This window comes from Petromyzon marinus, chromosome 84, assembly GCF_048934315.1.
Source record: "Petromyzon marinus isolate PM22_M1 ecotype Great Lakes invasive population chromosome 84, UKy_Petmar_22M1.pri1.0, whole genome shotgun sequence".
NCBI lineage: Eukaryota > Metazoa > Chordata > Hyperoartia > Petromyzontiformes > Petromyzontidae > Petromyzon > Petromyzon marinus.
The window spans coordinates 2,133,065-2,160,681 of NC_133749.1; the positions used below are offsets into that span (position 1 = coordinate 2,133,065).

The 27,617-nt window shown below is 50.1% G+C and overlaps 1 protein-coding gene across 6 annotated transcripts in view; it reads right to left on the reverse strand.

Moving 5' to 3' along the window:
- The window catches only part of GOSR1 (golgi SNAP receptor complex member 1), a 75,921-nt gene that overhangs the window by 8,274 nt on the left and 40,030 nt on the right, over nucleotides 1-27,617 (reverse strand). For all 6 annotated transcript variants that reach the window (XM_076057734.1, XM_076057737.1, XM_076057736.1 and 3 more), the window contains 3 exons: nucleotides 13,491-13,579; nucleotides 5,363-5,446; nucleotides 1,949-1,978 (listed from right to left, as the gene is read on the reverse strand). In XM_076057734.1, the coding sequence (XP_075913849.1) occupies nucleotides 1,949-1,978; nucleotides 5,363-5,446; nucleotides 13,491-13,579 (203 nt within the window). The remainder of the gene's footprint in view (nucleotides 1-1,948; nucleotides 1,979-5,362; nucleotides 5,447-13,490; nucleotides 13,580-27,617) is intronic.

Consider the following 27,617-nt stretch of genomic DNA (forward strand, 5'->3'; position numbering starts at 1 on the left):
AAACTACTACACTATACACTACTACACTATACAACTATACACTACTACACTATACACTACTACACTACACTATACACTACACTACTATACACTACTACACTATACACTACACTATACACTACACTACTATACACTACACTATACACTACTATACACTACACTACTATACACTACACTATACACTACACTACTATACACTAAACTATACACTACACTATTATACACTACACTATACACTACTATACACTACACTACTATACACTACACTACTATACACTACACTATACACTACACTACTACACACTACACTATACACTACACTATACACTACACACTACACTATACACTACACACAACTATACACTACTATACACTACACTATACACTACTATACACTACACTATACACTACTATACACTACACACTACACTACTATACACTACACTACACTATACACTACTATACACTACACTATACACTACTATACACTACACTATACACTGCTACATTATACACTGCTACACTATACACTACACTACTATACACTACACTATACACTACACTACCATACACTACACTATACACTACTACACTGAGATGAGCGTTTTCTCCCTGCTGCATAGCGCTAACCACTACACCACCGCTCCCAACACACGTACACACACACACACGTGTACACACACAGTGTACACACACATACACACACACGTGTACACACACACACAGTGTACACACACATACACACACACGTGTACACACACATGTGTACACACACAGTGTACACACACACACACACACGTGTACACACACACACACGTGTACACACAGTGTACACACACACATGTGTACACACACACACGAGTACACACACGTGTACACACACAGTGTACACACACAGTGTACACACACACACACACAGTGTACACACACACACACACAGTGTACACACACAGTGTATACACACGTGTACACGTGTACACACACACACGTGTACACGTGTACACACACACACGTGTACACGTGTACACACACACACGTGTACACACACACGTGTACACACACACGTGTACACACACGTGTACACACAGTGCGCACACACACACGTGTACAAACACACGAACACACACGTGTACACACACACACGTGTACACACACACACGTGTACACACACAGTGTATACACAGACACGTGTAGACACACAGTGTACACACACATACGTGTACAGACACACCAACACGTGTACACACACAGTGTACACACACACACGTGTACACACACAGTGTACACACAAACACGTGTACACAGTGCACACACACACACGTGTACACACCCACGTACACACACACACGTGTACACACACGTCCACACACACACACGTGTACACACACACACACGTGTACACACACACACACGTGTACAAACACACGTACACACGTCCACACACACACGTGTACACACACACGTACACACACGTACACACACACACGCGTACACAGACACACGTGTACACACGTGTACACACAGGTACACACACAGGTACACACACAGTGTACACACACACACGTGTACACACACACAGTGTATAAACCCACACAGTGTACACACACACAGTGTACACACACGTGTAAACACACACACGTACAGTGTACACACACACGTGTACACACACAAACACGTATACACACACACATACACACACACACCTGCGTACACACAGGTATATACACAGGTACACACACACAGTGTATACACACACACGTGTACACACACAGTGTACACACACAGTGTACACACACACGTGTACACACACAGCGTGTACACACACACAGTGCACACACACACAGTGCACACACACACGTGCACACACACACGTGCACACACACAGTGTACACACACACACAGTGACACACGTGTACACAGTCACGTGTGCACAGTCACGTGTGCGTACCTGATTGTGTCATCAATCAGACGGTCGGAGCTGTGAACACAAAACACATCACACACACAGTCAGATACTACCACCTGTACACACAGTCAGATACTACCACCTGTACACACACACACAGTCAGATACTACCACCTGTACACACACACACAGTCAGATACTACCACCTGTACACACACACAGTCAGATACTACCACCTGTACACACACAGCCAGATACTACCACCTGTACACACACAGCCAGATACTACCACCTGTACACACACACAGTCAGATACTACCACCTGTACACATACAGTCAGATACTACCACCTGTACACACACACACACAGTCAGACACTACCACCTGTACACACACACACACAGTCAGATACTACCACCTGTACACACACAGTCAGATACTACCACCTGTACACACACAGTCAGATACTACCACCTGTACACACACACACACACAGTCAGATACTACCACCTGTACACACACAGTCAGTTACTACCACCTGTACACACACACACACACAGTCAGATACTACCACCTGTACACACACACACAGTCAGATACTACCACCTGTACACACACAGCCAGATACTACCACCTGTACACACACAGTCAGATACTACCACCTGTACACACACACACAGTCAGATACTACCACCTGTACACACACAGTCAGATACTACCACCTGTACACACACACACACAGTCAGATACTACCACCTGTACACACACAGTCAGATACTACCACCTGTACACACACACACAGTCAGATACTACCACCTGTACACACACAGTCAGATACTACCACCTGTACACACACACAGTCAGATACTACCACCTGTACACACACAGTCAAATACTACCACCTGTACACACACAGTCAGATACTACCACCTGTACACACACACACACAGTCAGATACTACCACCTGTACACACACACACAGTCAGATACTACCACCTGTACACACACACAGTCAGATACTACCACCTGTACACACACACACACAGTCAGATACTACCACCTGTACACACACAGTCAGATACTACCACCTGTACACACACACACAGTCAGATACTACCACCTGTACACACACAGTCAGATACTACCACCTGTACACACACACACAGTCAGATACTACCACCTGTACACACACAGTCAGATACTACCACCTGTACACACACACACACACAGTCAGATACTACCACCTGTACACACACACACACACAGTCAGATACTACCACCTGTACACACACACACACAGTCAGATACTACCACCTGTACACACACACACACACACAGTCAGATACTACCACCTGTACACACACACACACAGTCAGATACTACCACCTGTACACACACACACACAGTCAGATACTACCACCTGTACACACACACACTCACCCAACCACCCACCCACTCACCCACTCACTCACTCACCAACTCACTCACCCAGCCACTCACTCACTCATTCACCCACCCACTCACCCACTCACTCACTCACCCACTCACTCACTCACCCACTCACCCACTCACTCACTCACCCACTCACTCACCAATTCACCCACTCACTCACCAACTCACCTACCCACTCACCCACCCACCCACTCACCCACTCACCCACCCACTCACCCACTCACCCACCCACCCACTCACCCACTCACCCACCCACCCACTCACCCACCCACCCACCCACTCACTCACTCACTCACCCACCCACTCACTCACCCACTCACCCACTCACCCACCAACTCACCCACCCACTCACCCACTCACCCACCCACTCACCCACTCACTCACCCACCCACCCACGCACTCACTCACTCACCCACCCACCTACTCACCCACCCACTCTCACTCCCCCAACCAACCAATCACGCACTCACCCACTCACCCACCCACCCACCCACTCACCCACCCACCCACCCACTCACCCACCCACCCACCCACTCACCCACCCACCCACCCACTCACTCACCCACTCACTCACCCACCCACTCACCCACTCACCCACTCACCCACCCACTCACTCTCTCACCGAGAGAACGGGTGAGTGAGTGAGTGAGTGTGTGCGTGTGTGTGTGCGTGTGTGCGTGTGTGTGTGCGTGTATGTGTGTGTGTGCGTGTGTGCGTGTGTGTGCGTGTGTGCGTGTGTGTGCGTGCGTGCATGCGTGCGTGTGTGTATGTGCGTGCATGCGTGTCTGTGAATGTGTGTCCGTGCATGTGTGTGTGTGCACTGTGTCTTTGTGTATGTGCGTGCGTACTGTGGATGTGTGTGTGTCTGTGTGTGTGTGTCTGTGTGTGTGTGTGTGTCTCTGTGTGTGTGTGTCTCTGTGTGTGTGTGTCTGTGTGTGTGTGTGTCTGTGTGTGTGTGTCTGTGTGTGTGTGTGTCTCTGTGTGTGTCTCTGTGTGTGTGTCTCTGTGTGTGTGTGTCTGTGTGTGTGTCTGTGTGTGTGTGTGTATGTGCGTGTCTGTGTGTGTGTCTGTGTGTGTGTGTGTGTCTCTGTGTGTGTGTGTGTCTGTGTGTGTGTCTGTGTGTGTCTCTGTGTGTGTGTGTCTCTGTGTATGTGTGTCTGTGTGTGTGTGTGTCTCTGTGTCTGTGTGTCTCTCTGTGTGTGTGTCTCTGTGTGTGTGTGTGTCTGTGTGTGTGTGTCTGTGTGTGTGTCTGTGTGTGTGTCTCTGTGTGTGTGTGTCTCTGTGTGTGTGTGTCTCTGTGTATGTGTGTCTGTGTGTGTGTGCGTGTGTGTGTCTGTGTGTGTGTGGGTGTATGTGCGTGTCTGTGTGTGAGCAAATGCAGTTGCCATGGAAACCCTTAATGAATGCAGACCCATGGAGACTGGATGCTGAGTGATTCAGAAATTCTGCGCACAGCTACAGACAAAGATCCCCCAGGTAGCCTCTAGCAGGCTGTAGGGGCAAGTGCTGTTAGTAGCGAGTAGCAGCACCTACACACACACAGACAAAGATCCCCCAGGTAGCCTCTAGCAGGCCATAGGGGCAAGTGCTGTTAGTAGCGAGTAGCAGCACCTACACACACAGACAAAGATCCCCCAGGTAGCCTCTAGCAGGGCTGTAGGGGCAAGTGCTGTTAGTAGCGAGTAGCAGCACCTACACACACACGCACCTACACACACACAGACAAAGATCCCCCAGGTAGCCTCTAGCAGGCTGTAGGGGCAAGTGCTGTTAGTAGCGAGTAGCAGCACCTACACACACAGACAAAGATCCCCCAGGTAGCCTCTAGCACCCACCCATCCATTCACTCACCCACTCACCACCACCCTCACCACCACCACCCTCACCCTCACCACCCTCACCACCACCCTCACCACCCTCACCACCACCCTCACCACCACCCTCACCACCCTCACCACCACCCTCACCACCACCCTCACCACCACCCTCACCACCACCACCCACTTGTGTAGGTGGTGGTTCTCCTTCAGGAAGAGTTCAGTTCGCCGATTCACTCCGCTGGACAATGACGCCGCTGAGGATTTAAACCTGGAACAGCATCATCATCATCAGCATCATCATCATCAGCAGCAGTAGCATCATCATCAGCATCATCATCAGCAGCAGTAGCATCATCATCAGCATCATCATCATCAGCAGTAGCATCATCATCAGCATCATCAGCAGCAGCAGTAGCATCATCATCAGCATCATCATCATCATCAGCAGCAGTAGCATCATCATCAGCATCATCATCAGCAGCAGTAGCATCATCATCAGCATCATCATCAGCATCATCAGCAGCATCAGCATCATCAGCAGCAGCAGCAGTAGCATCATCAGCAGCATCATCAGCAGCAGCATCATCATCAGCATCATCATCATCATCAGCATCATCATCATCAGCAGCAGGAGCATCATCATCAGCAGCAGCATCATCATCAGCAGCATCATCATCAGCGGCAGTAGCATCATCATCAGCAGCAGTAGCATCATCATCATCAACATCATCAGCACCATCAGCAGCATCATCAGCAGCATCATCAGCAGCATCATCAGCATCATCATCATTAGCATCATCACCATCAGCAGCAGCATCATCATCAGCATCATCAGCAGCAGCAGCATCATCATCAGCAGCAGTAGCAGCATCATCAGCAGCAGCATCATCAGCATCATCATCAGCAGCAGCATCATCAGCAGTAGTAGCATCATCATCAGCATCATCATCATCAGCAGCAGTAGCAGCATCATCAGCAGCATCATCATCATCAGCAGTATCATCAGCAGCATCATCATCAGCATCATCAGCAGCAGCATCATCAGCAGCATCATCATCATCAGCAGCAGCAGCATCATCAGCAGCATCATCATCATCATCAGCAGCAGCATCATCATCAGCATCATCATCAGCATCATCAGCAGCAGCATCATCAGCAGCAGCAGCAGCATCATCAGCAGCAGCAGCATCATCATCATCAGCATCATCAGCAGCAGCAGCATCATCAGCAGCAGCAGCAGCAGCATCATCATCATCAGCTAAAATCATCAGCAGCATCATCATCATCAGCAGCATCATCAGCAGCATCTTCAGCAGCAGCATCATCAGCAGCATCATCAGCAGCAGCATCATCAGCAGCAGCAGCATCATCAGCAGCATCGTCATCAGCATCATCATCAGCAGCAGCATCATCAGCATCATCATCAGCATCAGCAGCAGCATCATCATCATCATCAGCAGCATCATCAGCAGCATCATCAGCAGCAGCATCATCAGCAGCAGCATCATCAGCAGCATCGTCATCAGCAGCAGCATCATCAGCAGCATCGTCATCAGCATCATCAGCAGCATCATCAGCATCATCATCAGCAGCAGCATCATCATCAGCATCAGCGGCAGCAGCATCATCATCATCTGTGTATGTCTCTGTGTCTGTGTGTGTGTCTGTGTATGTCTGTGTCTGTGTGACTGTGTGTGTCTGGGTGTGTGTGTCTGTGTGTGTTATAGGTGCTCGCTAACAGCACTTGCTCCTACAGTCGGAGGCTATATGGGGGATCTTTGTGTCTGTGTGTGTGTGTCTGTGCGTGTGTGTGTGTCTGTATGTGTGTGTGTGTGTTTGTGTGTGTGTGTGTGTCTGTGTGTCTGTGTGTGTGTCTGTGTGTCTGTATGTGTATGTCTGTGTGTGTGTCTGTGTGTTATGTGTGTGTCTGTGTGTCTGTGTTATGTGTGTGTCTGTGTGTGTGTGTCTGTGTGTGTGTCACTGTGTGTGTGTCACTGTGTATGTGTCACTGTGTGTGTGTGTGGGGTGTGTGTGTCACTGTGTGTGTGTGACTGTGTGTGTGTCTGTGTGTCTGTGTGTGACTGTGTGTGTGTGACTGTGTGTGTGTGTCATGTACTGTTCCGGCCTTCATAGGTGCTCGCTAACAGTACTTGCCCCTACAGTCTGTTAAGGCTATATGGGGGATCTTTGTGTCTGTATGTGTGACTGTGTGTGTGACTGTGTGTGTGTCTGTGTGTGTGTGTCTGTGTGTGTCTGTGTGTGTGACTGTGTGTGTGTGTGACTGTGTGTGTGTTTGTGTGTGTGACTGTGTGTATGTGTGTGTGTGTGTCTGTGTGTGACTGTGTCTGTACACTGTGTGTGTCTGTGTGTGACTGTGTGTGTACACTGTGTGTGTCTGTGTGTGTGTGACTGTGTGTGCGTGTCTGTGTGTGTCTGTGTGTACACTGTGTGTTTGTATCTGTGTGTGTGTGTCTGTGTGTGTGTCTGTGTGTGTGTTATGAGTGTGTGTATGTGACTGTGTGTGTCTGTGTGTGACTGTGTGTGACTGTGTGTGCAGTGTGTGTGTGTATCACTGTGTGTGACTGTGTCTGTGTGTGTGACTGTGTCTGTGTGTGTGACTGTGTGTGTGACTGTGTGTGACTGTGTGTGTATGTGTGACTGTGTATGTGTGACTGTGTGTGTGTATGTGTGACTGTGTGTGTGTCTGTGTGACTGTGTGTGTGTACTGTGTGTGTGTGTGTGACTGTGTGTGTCTGTGTGTGACTGTGTGTGTGTGTCTGTGTGTGTGTACTGTGTGTGTGACTGTGTGTGACTGTGTGTGTGTGACTGTGTGTGTGACTGTGTGTGTGACTGTGTGCGTGACTGTGTGTGTGACTGTCTGTGTGTGACTGTGTGTGTGACTGTGTGTGTGTGACTGTGTGTGTGTGTGACTGTGTGTGTGTGACTGTGTGTGTGTGTGTCTGTGTGACTGTGTGTGACTGTGTGTGACTGTGTGTGTGTGACTGTGTGTGTGTGTGACTGTGTGACTGTGTGTGTGGGTGCCTGTGTGTGTGTCTATGTGTGTGTCTATGTGTGTGTGACTGTGTGTGTGACTGTGTGTGTGACTGTGTGTGTGACTGTGTGTGACTGTGTGTGTGACTGTGTGTGTGACTGTGTGTGTGTGTGTGACTGTGTGTGTGTGACTGTGTGTGTGTGTGACTGTGTGACTGTGTGTGGTGTCTGTGTGTGTGTCTGTGTGTGTGTCTATGTGTGTGTGACTGTGTGTGACTGTGTGTGTGTGACTGTGTGTGACTGTGTGTGTGAGTGTGTGTGACTGTGTGTGTCTGTGTGTGTGTGTGACTATGTGTGTGTGTCTGTGTGTGTGACTGTGTGTGTGTGACTGTGTGTGTGTGTGTCACTGTGTCTGTGTGTGTGTGACTGTGTGTGTGTGACTGTGTGTGTGTGACTGTGTGTGACTGTGTGTGTGACTGTGTGTGTGTGACTGTGTGTGACTGTGTGTGTGACTGTGTGTGTGTGACTGTGACTGTGTGTGTGTGACTGTGTGTGTGTGACTGTTTGTGTGTATGTGTGTGTGTGACTGTGTGACTGTGTGTGTGACTGTGTGTGTGTGACTGTGTGTGACTGTGACTGTGTGTGTGTAACTGTGTGTGTGTGTGATTGTGTGTGTGTCTGTGTGTGTGTGACTGTGTGTGTGTGACTGTGTGTGTGTGACTGTGTGTGTGACTGTGTGTGTGTGACTGTGTGTGTGTGACTGTGTGTGTGTGTGACTGTGTGTGTGGGTCTGTGTGTGTGTGACTGTGTGTGTGTCTGTGTGACTGTGTGTGACTGTGTATGACTGTGTGTGTGTGTGACTGTGTGTGTGTGTGTGACTGTGTGACTGTGTGTGTATGTGCCTGTGTGTGTGTCTATGTGTGTGTCTATGTGTGTGTCTATGTGTGTGTGTGTGTGTGACTGTGTGTGTGACTGTGTGTGACTGTGTGTGTGACTGTGTGTGTGACTGTGTGTGTGTCTGTGTGACTGTGTGTGACTGTGTGTGTATGTCTGTGTGTGACTGTGTGTGTGTACTGTGTGTGTGACTGTGTGTGTCTGTGTGTGGCTGTGTGTGTGTCTATGTGTGTGTACTGTGTGTGTGTGACTGTGTGTGACTGTGTGTGTGTGACTGTGTGTGTGTGTGACTTATTTGTTACATATTTCAGTTTAACTCGTGGTTTTGTGGTAATTAATATAGCCTGGCACAAGCGTCGTGGTGACGTCACCGCCACTTAGTGGCGAATGGCGGTTGTTGTGTGTGACTGTGTGACTGTGTGTGACTGTGTGTGACTGTGTGTGTTACTGTGTGTGTGACTGTGTGTGTGTGACTGTGTGTGTGTAACTGTGTGTGTGTGTCTGTGTGTGTGTACTGTGTGTGTGACTGTGTGTGACTGTGTGTGTGACTGTGTGTGTGACTGTGTGTGTGACTGTGTGTGTGACTGTGTGTGTGACTGTGTGTGACTGTGTCTGACTGTGTGTGACTGTGTGTGTATCTGTGTGTGTGTGACTGTGACTGTGTGTGTGACTGTGTGTGTGTGACTGTGTGTGTGTGACTGTGCATGTGTCTGTGTGTGACTGTGTGTGACTGTGTGTGACTGTGTGTGTGACTGTGTGTGTGTGTATGTGCGACTGTGTGTGTGTCTGTGTGACTGTGTGTGTGTACTGTGTGTGTGTGACTGTGTGTGTCTGTGTGTGACTGTGTGTGTGTGTGACTGTGTGTGTGTACTGTGTGTGTGTGACTGTGTGTGACTGTGTGTGTGTGACTGTGTGTGTGACTGTGTGTGTGACTGTGTGTGACTGTGTGTGTGACTGTGTGCGTGACTGTGTGTGTGACTGTGTGTGTGACTGTCTGTGTGTGACTGTGTGTGTGACTGTGTGTGTGTGACTGTGTGTGTGACTGTGTGTGTGTGTGTGTGTGTGTCTGTGTGACTGTGTGTGACTGTGTGTGTGTGACTGTGTGTGTGTGTGACTGTGTGACTGTGTGTGTGGGTGCCTGTGTGTGTGTCTATGTGTGTGTCTATGTGTGTGTGTGTGTGACTGTGTGTGTGACTGTGTGTGTGACTGTGTGTGACTGTGTGTGTGACTGTGTGTGTGACTCTGTGTGTGTGTGTGTGACTGTGTGTGTGTGACTGTGTGTGTGTGTGTGACTATGTGACTGTGTGTGGTGTCTGTGTGTGTGTCTGTGTGTGTGTCTATGTGTGTGTGACTGTGTGTGACTGTGTGTGTGTCTGTGTGTGTGAGTGTGTGTGACTGTGTGTCTGTGTGTGTGTGTGACTATGTGTGTGTGTCTGTGTGTGTGTCTGTGTGTGTGACTGTGTGTGTGTGACTGTGTGTGTGTGTCACTGTGTCTGTGTGTCACTGTGTCTGTGTGTGTGTGACTGTGTGTGACTGTGTGTGTGACTGTGTGTGACTGTGTGTGTGACTGTGTGTGTGTGACTGTGTGTGACTGTGTGTGTGTGACTGTGTGTGTGTGACTGTTTGTGTGTATGTGTGTGTGTGACTGTGTGTGACTGTGACTGTGTGTGTGTAACTGTGTGTGTGTGTGATTGTGTGTGTGTCTGTGTGTGTGTGACTGTGTGTGTGTGACTGTGTGTGTGTGACTGTGTGTGTGACTGTGTGTGTGTGACTGTGTGTGTGTGATTGTGTGTGTGTCTGTGTGTGTGTGACTGTGTGTGTGGGTCTGTGTGTGTGTGTGTGTGACTGTGTGTGTGTCTGTGTGACTGTGTGTGACTGTGTGTGACTGTGTGTGTGTGTGACTGTGTGTGTGTGTGTGACTGTGTGACTGTGTGTGTATGTGCCTATGTGTGTGTCTATGTGTGTGTCTATGTGTGTGTCTATGTGTGTGTGTGTGTGTGTGACTGTGTGTGTGACTGTGTGTGACTGTGTGTGTGACTGTGTGTGTGTCTGTGTGACTGTGTGTGACTGTGTGTGTATGTCTGTGTGTGACTGTGTGTGTGTACTGTGTGTGTGACTGTGTGTGTCTGTGTGTGACTGTGTGTGTGTCTATGTGTGTGTACTGTGTGTGTGTGACTGTGTGTGACTGTGTGTGTGTGACTGTGTGTGTGTGTGACTTATTTGTTACATATTTCAGTTTAACTCGTGGTTTCGTGGTAATTAATATAGCCTGGCACAAGCGTCGTGGTGACGTCACCGCCACTTAGTGGCGAATGGCGGTTGTTGTGTGTGACTGTGTGACTGTGTGTGACTGTGTGTGACTGTGTGTGTGACTGTGTGTGTGACTGTGTGTGTGACTGTGTGTGTGTACTGTGTGTGTGAACTGTGTGTGTACTGTGTGTGTGACTGTGTGTGTGTGACTGTGTGTGTGACTGTGTGTGTGACTGTGTGTGTGACTGTGTGTGTGACTGTGTGTGTGACTGTGTGTGTGACTGTGTGTGACTGTGTGTGTGACTGTGTGTGTGACTGTGTGTGTGTGACTGTGTGTGTGTGACTGTGTGTGTGTGTCTGTGTCTGTGTGTGTGACTGTGTGACTGTGTGTGACTGTGTGTGACTGTGTGTGACTGTGTGTGTGTGACTGTGTGACTGTGTGTGTGACTGTGTGACTGTGTGTGTGCCTGTGTGTGTGTCTATGTGTGTGTGTGTGACTGTGTGTGTGACTGTGTGTGTGACTGTGTGTGACTGTGTGTGACTGTGTGTGTGACTGTGTGTGTGTGACTGTGTGTGTGTCTGTGTGACTGTGTGTGACTGTGTGTGTGACTGTGTGTGTATGTCTGTGTGTGACTGTGTGTGTACTGTGTGTGTGACTGTGTGTGTCTGTGTGTGACTGTGTGTGTGTGTGACTGTGTGACTGTGTGTGACTGTGTGTGACTGTGTGTGTGACTGTGTGTGTGACTGTGTGTGTGTGTGTGACTGTGTGTGTGTGTGTGACTGTGTGTGACTGTGTGTGACTGTGTGTGGGTGACTGTGTGTGTGTCTGTGTGTGTGTACTGTGTGTGTGTGACTGTGTGTGACTGTGTATGTGTGACTGTGTGTATGTGTGAATGTGTGTGTGTGTGTAACTGTGTGTGTGTGTGTGTGATTGTGTGTGTGTGTCTGTGTGTGTGACTGTGTGTGTGTATGTGACTGTGTGTGACTGTGTGTGGCTGTGACTGTGTGTGTGACTGTGTGTACACTGTGTGTGTGACTGTGTGTGTGTGTGTGACTGTGAGTGTGTGTGTGTGACTGCGTGTGTGACTGTGTGTGTGTGAGACTGTGTGTGTGTGTGTGTGACTGTGTGACTGTGTGTGTGTGACTGTGTGTGTGTGACTGTGTGAGACTGTGTGTGACTGTGTGTGACTGTGTGTGTGTGACTGTGTGTGTGACTGTGTGTGTGTGACTGCGTGTGTGTGTGACTGTGTGTGACTGCGTGTGTGTGTGTGACTGTGTGCCTGTGTGACTGTGTTTGTGTGTGTGAGACTGTGTGTGTGGCTGTGTGTGTGTGACTGTGTGTGTGACTGTGTATGTGACTGTGTGTGACTGTGTGTGTGTGACTGTGTGTGTGACTGTGTGTGTCTGTGACTGTGTGTGTGTGTGTGACTGTGTGTGTGTGTGACTGTGCGTGTGTGACTGTGTGTGTGTCTGTGTGTGTGTGTGACTGTGTGTGTGTTTGTGTGTCTGTGTGTGTGTGTGTTAGTGTGTGTGTGTGAGTGAGCGATAGTGTAGTGGTTAGCGCTACGCTGCGCTATGAACCTGGCGACCCGGGTTCGATTCCCGCTCACGGCCAACACCAGTGACGATTATCTGAACCGGTCCTGGGCCTCCCCTAGGTCGACTCAGCCTCAAATGAGTACCTGGTGCGGTGTGTAGTAAACATTGCCACTAGGGAGACAAAGGCGGTCGGGCGTGGTGCTGGCCACCCCACCCCCTCGTGTACCGTTCCGGCCTTCATAGGTGCTCGCTAACAGCACTTGCCCCTACAGTCTGTTAAGGCTATATGGGGGATCTTTGTCTTTGTCTTTGACTGTGTGTGTGACTGTGTGACTGTGTGTGACTGTGTGTGTGTGTGTGTGACTGTGTGTGTCTGTGTGTGGCTGTGTGTTTGACTGTGTGTGTGACTGTGTGTGGCTGTGTGTGTGTGACTGTGTGTGACTGTGTGTGGCTGTGTGTGTGACTGTGTGTGTGACTGTGTGTGACTGTGTGTGTGTGACTGTGTGTGTGTGACTGTGTGTGACTGTGTGCGTGTGACTGTGTGTGTGTGTGACTGTGTGTGTGTGTGTGTGACTGTGTGTGTGTGACTGTGTGTGTGTGACTGTGTGTGTGACTGTGTCTGTGTGTGTGTGTCTCACTCTCCGTCTCTGTGAAGTCCCAAGAGATCTTCCCGCTCCCTGCTCAGCACCACGTGACCCCTGGTCCTGTGGAACTCGTGAGAGTAGTCCTGCACTCGTCGCCATGGTTACCACGGTTACCACGGTTACCACGGTTACTACGGTTATTGTGAGTGAGTGAGTGAGTGGGTGAGTGAGTGGGTGAGTGAGTGAGTGGGTGAGTGGGTGAGTGGGTGAGTGAGTGAGTGAGTGGGTGAGTGAGTGAGTGGGTGAGTGAGTGAGTGAATGAGTGGGTGAGTGAGTGAGTGAGTGGGTGGGTGAGTGAGTGTGTGGGTGAGTGTGTGAGTGTGTGGGTGAGTGAGTGAGTGAGTGTGTGGGTGAGTGAGTGGGTGAGTGAGTGGGTGGGTAGGTGAGTGAGTGGGTGGGTGGGTGAGTGAGTGAGTGGTGAGTGGGTGAGTGAGGTGAGGTGAGTGAGTGTGTGACTGAGTGTATGAGTGAGTAACTGAGTGTGTGAGTGACTGAGTGGGTGAGTGAGTGGTGAGTCTATGTGTGAGTGAGTGGTGAGTGTGTAAGTGAGTGAGTGAGTAAGTGGGGAGTCTATGAGTAACTGAGTGAGTGTGTGAGTGAGTGTATGAGTGAGTGAGTCTATGAGTCTATGAGTGAGTAACTGAGTGAGTGAGTGGGTGAGTGGGTGGGTGAGTGGGTGGGTGAGTGAGTGAGTGGGTGGGTGAGTGAGTGAGTGAGTGTGTGAGTGAGTGAGTGGGTGAGTGAGTGAGTGAGTGGGTGGGTGGGTGGGTGAGTGAGTGAGTGTGTGAGTGTGTGTGTGAGTGAGTGGGTGAGCGAGTGTGTGAGTGAGTGGGTGGGTGGGTGAGTGAGTGGGTGGGTGGGTGGGTGAGTGAGTGGGTGGGTGGGTGAGTGGGTGAGTGAGTGGGTGGGTGAGTGAGTGAGTGGGTGATTGGGTGAGTGAGTGGGTGGGTGGGTGCGTGAGTGGGTGAGTGAGTGGGTGAGTGGGTGAGTGAGTGGGTGAGTGGGTGAGCGTGTGGGTGAGCGTGTGGGTGAGTGAGTGGGTGAGTGAGTGGGTGAGTGAGTGAGTGGGTGATTGAGTGGGTGGGTGAGTGAGTGAGTGAGTGGGTGAGTGAGTGAGTGGGTGAGTGAGTGGGTGAGTGGGTGAGTGAGTGGGTGGGTGGGCGAGTGAGTGAGTGGGTGGGCGAGTGAGTGAGTGGGTAAGTGAGTGAGTGAGTGGGTGAGTGAGTGAGTGAGTGGGTGAGTGGGTGAGTGGGTGAGTGAGTGAGTGGGTGAGTGGGTGAGTGGGTGAGTGGGTGAGTGAGTGAGTGGGTGAGTGAGTGAGTGGGTGGGTGAGTGAGTGGGTGAGTGAGTGAGTGGGTGAGTGAGTGAGTGGGTGAGTGAGTGAGTGAATGAGTGGGTGAGTGAGTGAGTGAGTGGGTGGGTGAGTGAGTGAGTGTGTGGGTGAGTGTGTGAGTGTGTGGGTGAGTGAGTGAGTGTGTGGGTGAGTGAGTGGGTGAGTGAGTGGGTGGGTGGGTGAGTGGGTGAGTGAGTGAGTGGGTGGGTGAGTGAGTGTGTGAGTGTGTGAGTGAGTGGGTGGGTGAGCGAGTGTGTGAGTGAGTGGGTGGGTGGGTGAGTGAGTGGGTGGGTGGGTGTGTGAGTGGGTGAGTGAGTGGGTGGGTGAGTGGGTGGGTGAGTGGGTGATTGGGTGAGTGAGTGGGTGGGTGGGTGCGTGAGTGGGTGAGTGAGTGGGTGAGTGGGTGAGTGAGTGAGTGAGTGGGTGAGTGAGTGAGTAAGTGGGTGAGTGAGTGAGTGGGTGAGTGAGTGAGTGGGTGAGTGAGTGGGTGAGTGAGTGAGTGAGTGGGTGAGTGAGTGGGTGGGTGGGCGAGTGAGTGAGTGGGTGGGCGAGTGAGTGAGTGGGTAAGTGAGTGAGTGAGTGGGTAAGTGAGTGAGTGAGTGGGTGAGTGGATGAGTGGGTGAGTGTGTTAGTGAGAGAGTGAGTGAGTGAGTGGGTGGGTGGGTGAGTGAGTGGGTGGGTGAGTGGGTGGGTGAGTGGGTGAGTGAGTGGGTGGGTGGGTGAGTGAGTGAGTGGTGAGTGGGTGAGTGAGGTGAGGTGAGTGAGTGTGTGACTGAGTGTATGAGTGAGAAACTGAGTGTGTGAGTGACTGAGTGGGTGAGTGAGTGGTGAGTCTATGTGTGAGTGAGTGGTGAGTGTGTAAGTGAGTGAGTGAGTAAGTGGGGAGTCTATGAGTGAGTAACTGAGTGAGTGTGTGAGTGAGTGTATGAGTGAGTGAGTCTATGAGTCTATGAGTGAGTAACTGAGTGAGTGAGTGGGTGAGTGGGTGGGTGAGTGGGTGGGTGAGTGAGTGGGTGGGTGAGTGAGTGAGTGTGTGAGTGAGTGAGTGGGTGAGTGAGTGAGTGAGTGGGTGGGTGGGTGAGTGAGTGAGTGTGTGAGTGTGTGAGTGAGTGAGTGGGTGAGCGAGTGTGTGAGTGAGTGGGTGGGTGGGTGAGTGAGTGGGTGGGTGGGTGAGTGAGTGGGTGGGTGGGTGGGTGAGTGGGTGAGTGAGTGGGTGGGTGAGTGAGTGAGTGGGTGATTGGGTGAGTGAGTGGGTGGGTGGGTGCGTGAGTGGGTGAGTGAGTGGGTGAGTGGGTGAGTGAGTGGGTGAGTGGGCAAGCGTGTGGGTGAGCGTGTGGGTGAGTGAGTGGGTGAGTGAGTGGGTGAGTGAGTGAGTGGGTGATTGAGTGGGTGGGTGAGTGAGTGAGTGAGTGGGTGAGTGAGTGAGTGGGTGAGTGAGTGGGTGAGTGGGTGAGTGAGTGGGTGGGTGGGCGAGTGAGTGAGTGGGTGGGCGAGTGAGTGAGTGGGTAAGTGAGTGAGTGAGTGAGTGGGTGAGCGGGTGAGTGGGTGGGTGAGTGTGTTAGTGAGAGAGTGAGTGAGTGGGTGGGTGGGTGGGTGAGTGAGTAAGTGGGTGGGTGAGTGGGTGGGTGAGTGGGTGAGTGAGTGGGTGGGTGGGTGAGTGAGTGAGTGGTGAGTGGGTGAGTGAGGTGAGGTGAGTGAGTGGGTGAGTGTTTGAGTGTGTGAGTGAGTGAGTGTGTGTGTGAGTGTGTGAGTGGTGAGTCTATGAGTGTGTGAGTGTGTGAGTGAGTGTATGAGTGAGTAACTGAGTGTGTGAGTGACTGAGTGGGTGAGTGAGTGGTGAGTCTATGTGTGAGTGAGTGGTGAGTCTATGAGTGAGTAACTGAGTGAGTGTGTGAGTGAGTGAGTGTATGAGTGAGTGAGTCTATGAGTCTATGAGTGAGTAACTGAGTGTGTGAGTGAGTGAGTGGTGAGTCTATGAGTCTATGAGTGAGTGAGTGAGTGTGTGAGTGAGTGAGTGAGTAACTGAGTGAGTCTATGAGTGAGTGAGTGTGTGTGTAAGTGAGTGAGTGTGTGAGTGATGAGTCTATGAATGAGTGAGTGAGTGTGTGAGTGTGTGAGTGAGTGAGTGTGTGAGTGAGTGAGTGGGTGGGTGAGTGAGTGGGTGGGTGAGTGGGTGGGTGGGTGAGTGGGTGAGTGAGTGGGTGGGTGAGTGAGTGAGTGGGTGATTGGGTGAGTGAGTGGGTGGGTGGGTGCGTGAGTGGGTGAGTGAGTGGGTGAGTGGGTGAGTGAGTGGGTGAGTGGGTGAGCGTGTGGGTGAGCGTGTGGGTGAGTGAGTGGGTGAGTGAGTGGGTGAGTGAGTGAGTGGGTGATTGAGTGGGTGGGTGAGTGAGTGGGTGAGTGAGTGAGTGGGTGAGTGAGTGGGTGAGTGGGTGAGTGAGTGGGTGGGTGGGCGAGTGAGTGAGTGGGTGGGCGAGTGAGTGAGTGGGTAAGTGAGTGAGTGAGTGGGTGAGCGGGTGAGTGGGTGGGTGAGTGTGTTAGTGAGAGAGTGAGTGAGTGAGTGGGTGGGTGGGTGAGTGAGTAAGTGGGTGGGTGAGTGGGTGGGTGAGTGGGTGAGTGAGTGGGTGGGTGGGTGAGTGAGTGAGTGGTGAGTGGGTGAGTGAGGTGAGGTGAGTGAGTGGGTGAGTGTTTGAGTGTGTGAGTGAGTGAGTGTGTGTGTGAGTGTGTGAGTGGTGAGTCTATGAGTGTGTGAGTGTGTGAGTGAGTGTATGAGTGAGTAACTGAGTGTGTGAGTGACTGAGTGGGTGAGTGAGTGGTGAGTCTATGTGTGAGTGAGTGGTGAGTGTGTAAGTGAGTGAGTGAGTGGTGAGTCTATGAGTGAGTAACTGAGTGAGTGTGTGAGTGAGTGAGTGTATGAGTGAGTGAGTCTATGAGTCTATGAGTGAGTAACTGAGTGTGTGAGTGAGTGAGTGAGTGGTGAGTCTATGAGTCTATGAGTGAGTGAGTGAGTGTGTGAGTGAGTGAGTGAGTAACTGAGTGAGTCTATGAGTGAGTGAGTGTGTGTGTAAGTGAGTGAGTGTGTGAGTGATGAGTCTATGAATGAGTGAGTGAGTGTGTGAGTGTGTGAGTGAGTGAGTGTGTGAGTGAGTGAGTGAGTGTGTGAGTGAGTGAGTATGTAAGTGAGTAAGTGAGTGAGTGAGCGTGTAAGTGAGTGTGTGAGTGAGTGAGTGTGTGAGTCTATGAGTGAGTGTGTGAGTGAGTGACTGAGTGAGTGTGTGAGTGAGTGAGTGTGTGAGTGTGTGAGTGAGTCTATGAGTGAGTGAGTGAGTCTATGAGTGAGTAACTGAGTGAGTGTGTGAGTGAGTGGGTGAGTGTGTGAGTGAGTGAGTGAGTGAATGAGTGGTGAGTCTATGAGTGAGTGAGTGAGTGTGTGAGTGAGTGAGTGAGTCTATGAGTGAGTGAGTGAGTCTATGAGTGAGTGAGTGAGTAACTGAGTGAGTCTATGAGTGAGTGAGTGTGTGAGTGAGTCTATGAGTGAGTGTGTGAGTGAGTGAGTGTGTGAGTCTATGAGTGAGTGTGTGAGTGAGTGACTGAGTGAGTGGTGAGTGAGTGTGTGAGTGAGTGAGTGTCTGACTGAGTGAGTGAGTAACTGAGTGAGTGTGTGAGTGTGTGAGTGAGTGAGTGTGTTAGTGAGTGTGTGAGTGTGTTAGTGAGTGTGTGAGTGAGTGAGTGGTGAGTCTATGAGTCTATGAGTGAGTGTGTGAGTGAGTGAGTGAGTGTGTGAGTGACTGAGTGAGTGTGTGAGTGAGTGTGTGAGTGAGTGAGTGGTGAGTCTATGAGTCTATGAGTGAGTGACTGAGTGAGTGTGTGAGTGAGTGACTGAGTGAGTGAGTGAGTCTATGAGTCTATGAGTGAGTGTGTGAGTGAGTGTGTGAGTGTGTGAGTGAGTGTGTGAGTGTGTGAGTGTGTTAGTGAGTGTGTGAGTGAGTGAGTGAGTGGTGAGTCTATGAGTCTATGAGTGAGTGTGTGAGTGAGTGTGAGTGAGTGTGAGTGAGTGAGTGTCTGAGTGTGTGAGTGAGTGAGTGTGTGAGTGAGTGAGTGTGTGAGTGTGTGAGTGAGTGAGTGAGTGGTGAGTTTATGAGTGAGTGAGTGAGTGTGTGAGTCAGTGTGTGAGTGTCTGAGTGTGTGAGTGAGTGAGTGAGTGTGTGAGTGAGTGAGTGTGTGAGTGAGTGTGTGAGTGAGTCTATGAGTGAGTGAGGGAGTGTCTGAGTCTATGAGTGAGTGAGTGAGTGTGTGAGTGACTGAGTGAGTGACTGAGTGTGTGAGTGTGTTAGTGAGTGAGTGACTGAGTGAGTGAGTGTGTGAGTGTGTTAGTGAGTGAGTGTGTGAGTGTGTGAGTGAGTCTATGAGTGAGTGACTGAGTGAGTGTGTGAGTGAGTGAGTGTGTGAGTGAGTGAGTGGTGAGTCTATGAGTGAGTAAGTGAGTCTATGAGTGAGTGAGTGAGTGACTGAGTGTGTGAGTGAGTGAGTCTATGAGTGAGTGTGTGAGTGGGTGTGTGAGTGAGTGAGTGTGTGAGTGGGTGTGTGAGTGTGTGAGTGGGTGTGTGAGTGAGTGAGTGGGTGTGTGAGTGAGTGAGTGAGTGTGTGAGTGAGTGAGTGAGTAACTGAGTGAGTCTATGAGTGAGTGAGTGTGTGAGTGAGTCTATGAGTGAGTGTGTGAGTGAGTGAGTGAGTGTGTGAGTCTATGAGTGAGTGTGTGAGTGAGTGACTGAGTGAGTGGTGAGTGAGTGTGTGAGTGAGTGAGTGTCTGACTGAGTGAGTGAGTAACTGAGTGAGTGTGTGAGTGTGTGAGTGAGTGAGTGTGTTAGTGAGTGTGTGAGTGTGTTAGTGAGTGTGTGAGTGAGTGAGTGGTGAGTCTATGAGTCTATGAGTGAGTGTGTGAGTGAGTGAGTGTGTGAGTGACTGAGTGAGTGTGTGAGTGAGTGTGTGAGTGAGTGAGTGGTGAGTCTATGAGTCTATGAGTGAGTGACTGAGTGAGTGTGTGAGTGAGTGAGTGACTGAGTGAGTGATTGAGTCTATGAGTCTATGAGTGAGTGTGTGAGTGAGTGTGTGAGTGTGTGAGTGAGTGTGTGAGTGTGTTAGTGAGTGTGTGAGTGAGTGAGTGAGTGGTGAGTCTATGAGTCTATGAGTGAGTGTGTGAGTGAGTGTGAGTGAGTGAGTGAGTGTCTGAGTGTGTGAGTGAGTGAGTGTGTGAGTGAGTGAGTGTGTGAGTGTGTGAGTGAGTGAGTGAGTGGTGAGTTTATGAGTGAGTGAGTGAGTGTGTGAGTGTGTGAGTGAGTGTGTGAGTGTGTTAGTGAGTGTGTGAGTGAGTGAGTGAGTGGTGAGTCTATGAGTCTATGAGTGAGTGTGTGAGTGAGTGTGAGTGAGTGAGTGAGTGTCTGAGTGTGTGAGTGTGTGAGTGAGTGAGTGTGTGAGTGTGTGAGTGAGTGAGTGAGTGGTGAGTCTATGAGTGAGTGAGTGAGTGTGTGAGTGACTGAGTGAGTGACTGAGTGTGTGAGTGTGTTAGTGAGTGAGTGACTGAGTGAGTGAGTGAGTGTGTGAGTGTGTTAGTGAGTGAGTGTGTGAGTGTGTGAGTGAGTCTATGAGTGAGTGACTGAGTGAGTGTGTGAGTGAGTGAGTGTGTGAGTGAGTGAGTGGTGAGTCTATGAGTGAGTAAGTGAGTCTATGAGTGAGTGAGTGACTGAGTGTGTGAGTGAGTGAGTCTATGAGTGAGTGTGTGAGTGGGTGTGTGAGTGAGTGAGTGTGTGAGTGGGTGTGTGTGTGAGTGGGTGTGTGAGTGAGTGAGTGGGTGTGTGAGTGAGTGAGTGAGTGTGTGAGTGAGTGAGTGAGTGGTGAGTCTATGAGTCTATGAGTGAGTGTGTGAGTGAGTGTGAGTGAGTGAGTGAGTGTCTGAGTGTGTGAGTGTGTGAGTGAGTGAGTGTGTGAGTGTGTGAGTGAGTGAGTGAGTGGTGAGTCTATGAGTGAGTGAGTGAGTGTGTGAGTGACTGAGTGAGTGACTGAGTGTGTGAGTGTGTTAGTGAGTGAGTGACTGAGTGAGTGAGTGAGTGTGTGAGTGTGTTAGTGAGTGAGTGTGTGAGTGTGTGAGTGAGTCTATGAGTGAGTGACTGAGTGAGTGTGTGAGTGAGTGAGTGTGTGAGTGAGTGAGTGGTGAGTCTATGAGTGAGTAAGTGAGTCTATGAGTGAGTGAGTGACTGAGTGTGTGAGTGAGTGAGTCTATGAGTGAGTGTGTGAGTGGGTGTGTGAGTGAGTGAGTGTGTGCGTGGGTGTGTGTGTGAGTGGGTGTGTGAGTGAGTGAGTGGGTGTGTGAGTGAGTGAGTGAGTGTGTGAGTGAGTGAGTGTGTGAGTGAGTCTATGAGTGAGTGAGTCTATGAGTGAGTGACTGAGTGAGTGTGTGGGTGAGTGAGTGAGTGTGTGAGTGTCTGAGTGTGTGGGTGACTGAGTGAGTGAGTGAGTGTGTGAGTGAGTGTGTGAGTGAGTGAGTGTGTGAGTGAGTGGTTAGTCTATGAGTGAGTGAGTGAGTGGTGAGTCTATGAGTGAGTGTGTTAGTGAGTGTGTGAGTGAGTGAGTGTGTGAGTGTGTGAGTCTATGAGTGAGTGTGTGAGTGAGTGACTGAGTGAGTGTGTGAGTGAGTGAGTGTGTGAGTGTGTGAGTGAGTCTATGAGTGAGTGAGTGAGTCTATGAGTGAGTAACTGAGTGAGTGTGAGTGAGTGGGTGAGTGAGTGAGTGAGTGACTGAGTGTGTGAGTGAGTGAGTCTATGAGTGAGTGTGTGAGTGGGTGTGTGAGTGAGTGAGTGTGTGAGTGGGTGTGTGAGTGTGTGAGTGGGTGTGTGAGTGAGTGAGTGGGTGTGTGAGTGAGTGAGTGAGTGTGTGAGTGAGTGAGTGAGTAACTGAGTGAGTCTATGAGTGAGTGAGTGTGTGAGTGAGTCTATGAGTGAGTGTGTGAGTGAGTGAGTGAGTGTGTGAGTCTATGAGTGAGTGTGTGAGTGAGTGACTGAGTGAGTGGTGAGTGAGTGTGTGAGTGAGTGAGTGTCTGACTGAGTGAGTGAGTAACTGAGTGAGTGTGTGAGTGTGTGAGTGAGTGAGTGTGTTAGTGAGTGTGTGAGTGTGTTAGTGAGTGTGTGAGTGAGTGAGTGGTGAGTCTATGAGTCTATGAGTGAGTGTGTGAGTGAGTGAGTGTGTGAGTGACTGAGTGAGTGTGTGAGTGAGTGTGTGAGTGAGTGAGTGGTGAGTCTATGAGTCTATGAGTGAGTGACTGAGTGAGTGTGTGAGTGAGTGAGTGACTGAGTGAGTGATTGAGTCTATGAGTCTATGAGTGAGTGTGTGAGTGAGTGTGTGAGTGTGTGAGTGAGTGTGTGAGTGTGTTAGTGAGTGTGTGAGTGAGTGAGTGAGTGGTGAGTCTATGAGTCTATGAGTGAGTGTGTGAGTGAGTGTGAGTGAGTGAGTGAGTGTCTGAGTGTGTGAGTGAGTGAGTGTGTGAGTGAGTGAGTGTGTGAGTGTGTGAGTGAGTGAGTGAGTGGTGAGTTTATGAGTGAGTGAGTGAGTGAGTGTGTGAGTGTGTGAGTGAGTGTGTGAGTGTGTTAGTGAGTGTGTGAGTGAGTGAGTGAGTGGTGAGTCTATGAGTCTATGAGTGAGTGTGTGAGTGAGTGTGAGTGAGTGAGTGAGTGTCTGAGTGTGTGAGTGTGTGAGTGAGTGAGTGTGTGAGTGTGTGAGTGAGTGAGTGAGTGGTGAGTCTATGAGTGAGTGAGTGAGTGTGTGAGTGACTGAGTGAGTGACTGAGTGTGTGAGTGTGTTAGTGAGTGAGTGACTGAGTGAGTGAGTGAGTGTGTGAGTGTGTTAGTGAGTGAGTGTGTGAGTGTGTGAGTGAGTCTATGAGTGAGTGACTGAGTGAGTGTGTGAGTGAGTGAGTGTGTGAGTGAGTGAGTGGTGAGTCTATGAGTGAGTAAGTGAGTCTATGAGTGAGTGAGTGACTGAGTGTGTGAGTGAGTGAGTCTATGAGTGAGTGTGTGAGTGGGTGTGTGAGTGAGTGAGTGTGTGAGTGGGTGTGTGTGTGAGTGGGTGTGTGAGTGAGTGAGTGGGTGTGTGAGTGAGTGAGTGAGTGTGTGAGTGAGTGAGTGAGTGGTGAGTCTATGAGTCTATGAGTGAGTGTGTGAGTGAGTGTGAGTGAGTGAGTGAGTGTCTGAGTGTGTGAGTGTGTGAGTGAGTGAGTGTGTGAGTGTGTGAGTGAGTGAGTGAGTGGTGAGTCTATGAGTGAGTGAGTGAGTGTGTGAGTGACTGAGTGAGTGACTGAGTGTGTGAGTGTGTTAGTGAGTGAGTGACTGAGTGAGTGAGTGAGTGTGTGAGTGTGTTAGTGAGTGAGTGTGTGAGTGTGTGAGTGAGTCTATGAGTGAGTGACTGAGTGAGTGTGTGAGTGAGTGAGTGTGTGAGTGAGTGAGTGGTGAGTCTATGAGTGAGTAAGTGAGTCTATGAGTGAGTGAGTGACTGAGTGTGTGAGTGAGTGAGTCTATGAGTGAGTGTGTGAGTGGGTGTGTGAGTGAGTGAGTGTGTGCGTGGGTGTGTGTGTGAGTGGGTGTGTGAGTGAGTGAGTGGGTGTGTGAGTGAGTGAGTGAGTGTGTGAGTGAGTGAGTGTGTGAGTGAGTCTATGAGTGAGTGAGTCTATGAGTGAGTGACTGAGTGAGTGTGTGGGTGAGTGAGTGAGTGTGTGAGTGTCTGAGTGTGTGGGTGACTGAGTGAGTGAGTGAGTGTGTGAGTGAGTGTGTGAGTGAGTGAGTGTGTGAGTGAGTGGTTAGTCTATGAGTGAGTGAGTGAGTGGTGAGTCTATGAGTGAGTGTGTTAGTGAGTGTGTGAGTGAGTGAGTGTGTGAGTGTGTGAGTCTATGAGTGAGTGTGTGAGTGAGTGACTGAGTGAGTGTGTGAGTGAGTGAGTGTGTGAGTGTGTGAGTGAGTCTATGAGTGAGTGAGTGAGTCTATGAGTGAGTAACTGAGTGAGTGTGAGTGAGTGGGTGAGTGTGTGAGTGAGTGAGTGAGTGACTGAGTGGTGAGTCTATGAGTGAGTGTGTGAGTGGGTGTGTGAGTGAGTGAGTGTGTGAGTGGGTGTGTGAGTGTGTGAGTGTGTGAGTGAGTGAGTGGGTGTGTGAGTGAGTGAGTGAGTGTGTGAGTGAGTGAGTGAGTAACTGAGTGAGTCTATGAGTGAGTGAGTGTGTGAGTGAGTCTATGAGTGAGTGTGTGAGTGAGTGAGTGAGTGTGTGAGTCTATGAGTGAGTGTGTGAGTGAGTGACTGAGTGAGTGGTGAGTGAGTGTGTGAGTGAGTGAGTGTCTGACTGAGTGAGTGAGTAACTGAGTGAGTGTGTGAGTGTGTGAGTGAGTGAGTGTGTTAGTGAGTGTGTGAGTGTGTTAGTGAGTGTGTGAGTGAGTGAGTGGTGAGTCTATGAGTCTATGAGTGAGTGTGTGAGTGAGTGAGTGTGTGAGTGACTGAGTGAGTGTGTGAGTGAGTGTGTGAGTGAGTGAGTGGTGAGTCTATGAGTCTATGAGTGAGTGACTGAGTGAGTGTGTGAGTGAGTGAGTGACTGAGTGAGTGATTGAGTCTATGAGTCTATGAGTGAGTGTGTGAGTGAGTGTGTGAGTGTGTGAGTGAGTGTGTGAGTGTGTTAGTGAGTGTGTGAGTGAGTGAGTGAGTGGTGAGTCTATGAGTCTATGAGTGAGTGTGTGAGTGAGTGTGAGTGAGTGAGTGAGTGTCTGAGTGTGTGAGTGAGTGAGTGTGAGTGAGTGAGTGTGTGAGTGTGTGAGTGAGTGAGTGAGTGGTGAGTTTATGAGTGAGTGAGTGAGTGTGTGAGTCAGTGTGTGAGTGAGTGAGTGTCTGAGTGTGTGAGTGAGTGAGTGAGTGTGTGAGTGAGTGAGTGTGTGAGTGAGTGAGTGTGTGAGTGAGTCTATGAGTGAGTGAGGGAGTGTCTGAGTCTATGAGTGAGTGAGTGAGTGTGTGAGTGACTGAGTGAGTGACTGAGTGTGTGAGTGTGTTAGTGAGTGAGTGACTGAGTGAGTGAGTGAGTGTGTGAGTGTGTTAGTGAGTGAGTGTGTGAGTGTGTGAGTGAGTCTATGAGTGAGTGACTGAGTGAGTGTGTGAGTGAGTGAGTGTGTGAGTGAGTGAGTGGTGAGTCTATGAGTGAGTAAGTGAGTCTATGAGTGAGTGAGTGACTGAGTGTGTGAGTGATTGAGTCTATGAGTGAGTGTGTGAGTGGGTGTGTGAGTGAGTGAGTGTGTGAGTGGGTGTGTGTGTGAGTGGGTGTGTGAGTGAGTGGTTAGTCTATGAGTGAGTGAGTGAGTGGTGAGTCTATGAGTGAGTGTGTTAGTGAGTGTGTGAGTGAGTGAGTGAGTGTGTGAGTGTGTGAGTCTATGAGTGAGTGTGTGAGTGAGTGACTGAGTGAGTGTGTGAGTGAGTGAGTGTGTGAGTGTGTGAGTGAGTCTATGAGTGAGTGAGTGAGTCTATGAGTGAGTAACTGAGTGAGTGTGAGTGAGTGGGTGAGTGTGTGAGTGAGTGAGTGAGTGACTGAGTGGTGAGTCTATGAGTGAGTGTGTGAGTGGGTGTGTGAGTGAGTGAGTGTGTGAGTGGGTGTGTGAGTGTGTGAGTGTGTGAGTGAGTGAGTGGGTGTGTGAGTGAGTGAGTGAGTGTGTGAGTGAGTGAGTGAGTAACTGAGTGAGTCTATGAGTGAGTGAGTGTGTGAGTGAGTCTATGAGTGAGTGTGTGAGTGAGTGAGTGAGTGTGTGAGTCTATGAGTGAGTGTGTGAGTGAGTGACTGAGTGAGTGGTGAGTGAGTGTGTGAGTGAGTGAGTGTCTGACTGAGTGAGTGAGTAACTGAGTGAGTGTGTGAGTGTGTGAGTGAGTGAGTGTGTTAGTGAGTGTGTGAGTGTGTTAGTGAGTGTGTGAGTGAGTGAGTGGTGAGTCTATGAGTCTATGAGTGAGTGTGTGAGTGAGTGAGTGTGTGAGTGACTGAGTGAGTGTGTGAGTGAGTGTGTGAGTGAGTGAGTGGTGAGTCTATGAGTCTATGAGTGAGTGACTGAGTGAGTGTGTGAGTGAGTGAGTGACTGAGTGAGTGATTGAGTCTATGAGTCTATGAGTGAGTGTGTGAGTGAGTGTGTGAGTGTGTGAGTGAGTGTGTGAGTGTGTTAGTGAGTGTGTGAGTGAGTGAGTGAGTGGTGAGTCTATGAGTCTATGAGTGAGTGTGTGAGTGAGTGTGAGTGAGTGAGTGAGTGTCTGAGTGTGTGAGTGAGTGAGTGTGAGTGAGTGAGTGTGTGAGTGTGTGAGTGAGTGAGTGAGTGGTGAGTTTATGAGTGAGTGAGTGAGTGTGTGAGTCAGTGTGTGAGTGAGTGAGTGTCTGAGTGTGTGAGTGAGTGAGTGAGTGTGTGAGTGAGTGAGTGTGTGAGTGAGTGAGTGTGTGAGTGAGTCTATGAGTGAGTGAGGGAGTGTCTGAGTCTATGAGTGAGTGAGTGAGTGTGTGAGTGACTGAGTGAGTGACTGAGTGTGTGAGTGTGTTAGTGAGTGAGTGACTGAGTGAGTGAGTGAGTGTGTGAGTGTGTTAGTGAGTGAGTGTGTGAGTGTGTGAGTGAGTCTATGAGTGAGTGACTGAGTGAGTGTGTGAGTGAGTGAGTGTGTGAGTGAGTGAGTGGTGAGTCTATGAGTGAGTAAGTGAGTCTATGAGTGAGTGAGTGACTGAGTGTGTGAGTGAGTGAGTCTATGAGTGAGTGTGTGAGTGGGTGTGTGAGTGAGTGAGTGTGTGAGTGGGTGTGTGTGTGAGTGGGTGTGTGAGTGAGTGAGTGGGTGTGTGAGTGAGTGAGTGAGTGTGTGAGTGAGTCTATGAGTGAGTGAGTCTATGAGTGAGTGACTGAGTGAGTGTGTGGGTGAGTGAGTGAGTGTGTGAGTGTCTGAGTGTGTGGGTGACTGAGTGAGTGAGTGAGTGTGTGAGTGAGTGTGTGAGTGAGTGAGTGTGTGAGTGAGTGGTTAGTCTATGAGTGAGTGAGTGAGTGGTGAGTCTATGAGTGAGTGTGTTAGTGAGTGTGTGAGTGAGTGAGTGAGTGTGTGAGTGTGTGAGTCTATGAGTGAGTGTGTGAGTGAGTGACTGAGTGAGTGTGTGAGTGAGTGAGTGTGTGAGTGTGTGAGTGAGTCTATGAGTGAGTGAGTGAGTCTATGAGTGAGTAACTGAGTGAGTGTGAGTGAGTGGGTGAGTGTGTGAGTGAGTGAGTGAGTGACTGAGTGGTGAGTCTATGAGTGAGTGTGTGAGTGGGTGTGTGAGTGAGTGAGTGTGTGAGTGGGTGTGTGAGTGTGTGAGTGTGTGAGTGAGTGAGTGGGTGTGTGAGTGAGTGAGTGAGTGTGTGAGTGAGTGAGTGAGTAACTGAGTGAGTCTATGAGTGAGTGAGTGTGTGAGTGAGTCTATGAGTGAGTGTGTGAGTGAGTGAGTGAGTGTGTGAGTCTATGAGTGAGTGTGTGAGTGAGTGACTGAGTGAGTGGTGAGTGAGTGTGTGAGTGAGTGAGTGTCTGACTGAGTGAGTGAGTAACTGAGTGAGTGTGTGAGTGTGTGAGTGAGTGAGTGTGTTAGTGAGTGTGTGAGTGTGTTAGTGAGTGTGTGAGTGAGTGAGTGGTGAGTCTATGAGTCTATGAGTGAGTGTGTGAGTGAGTGAGTGTGTGAGTGACTGAGTGAGTGTGTGAGTGAGTGTGTGAGTGAGTGAGTGGTGAGTCTATGAGTC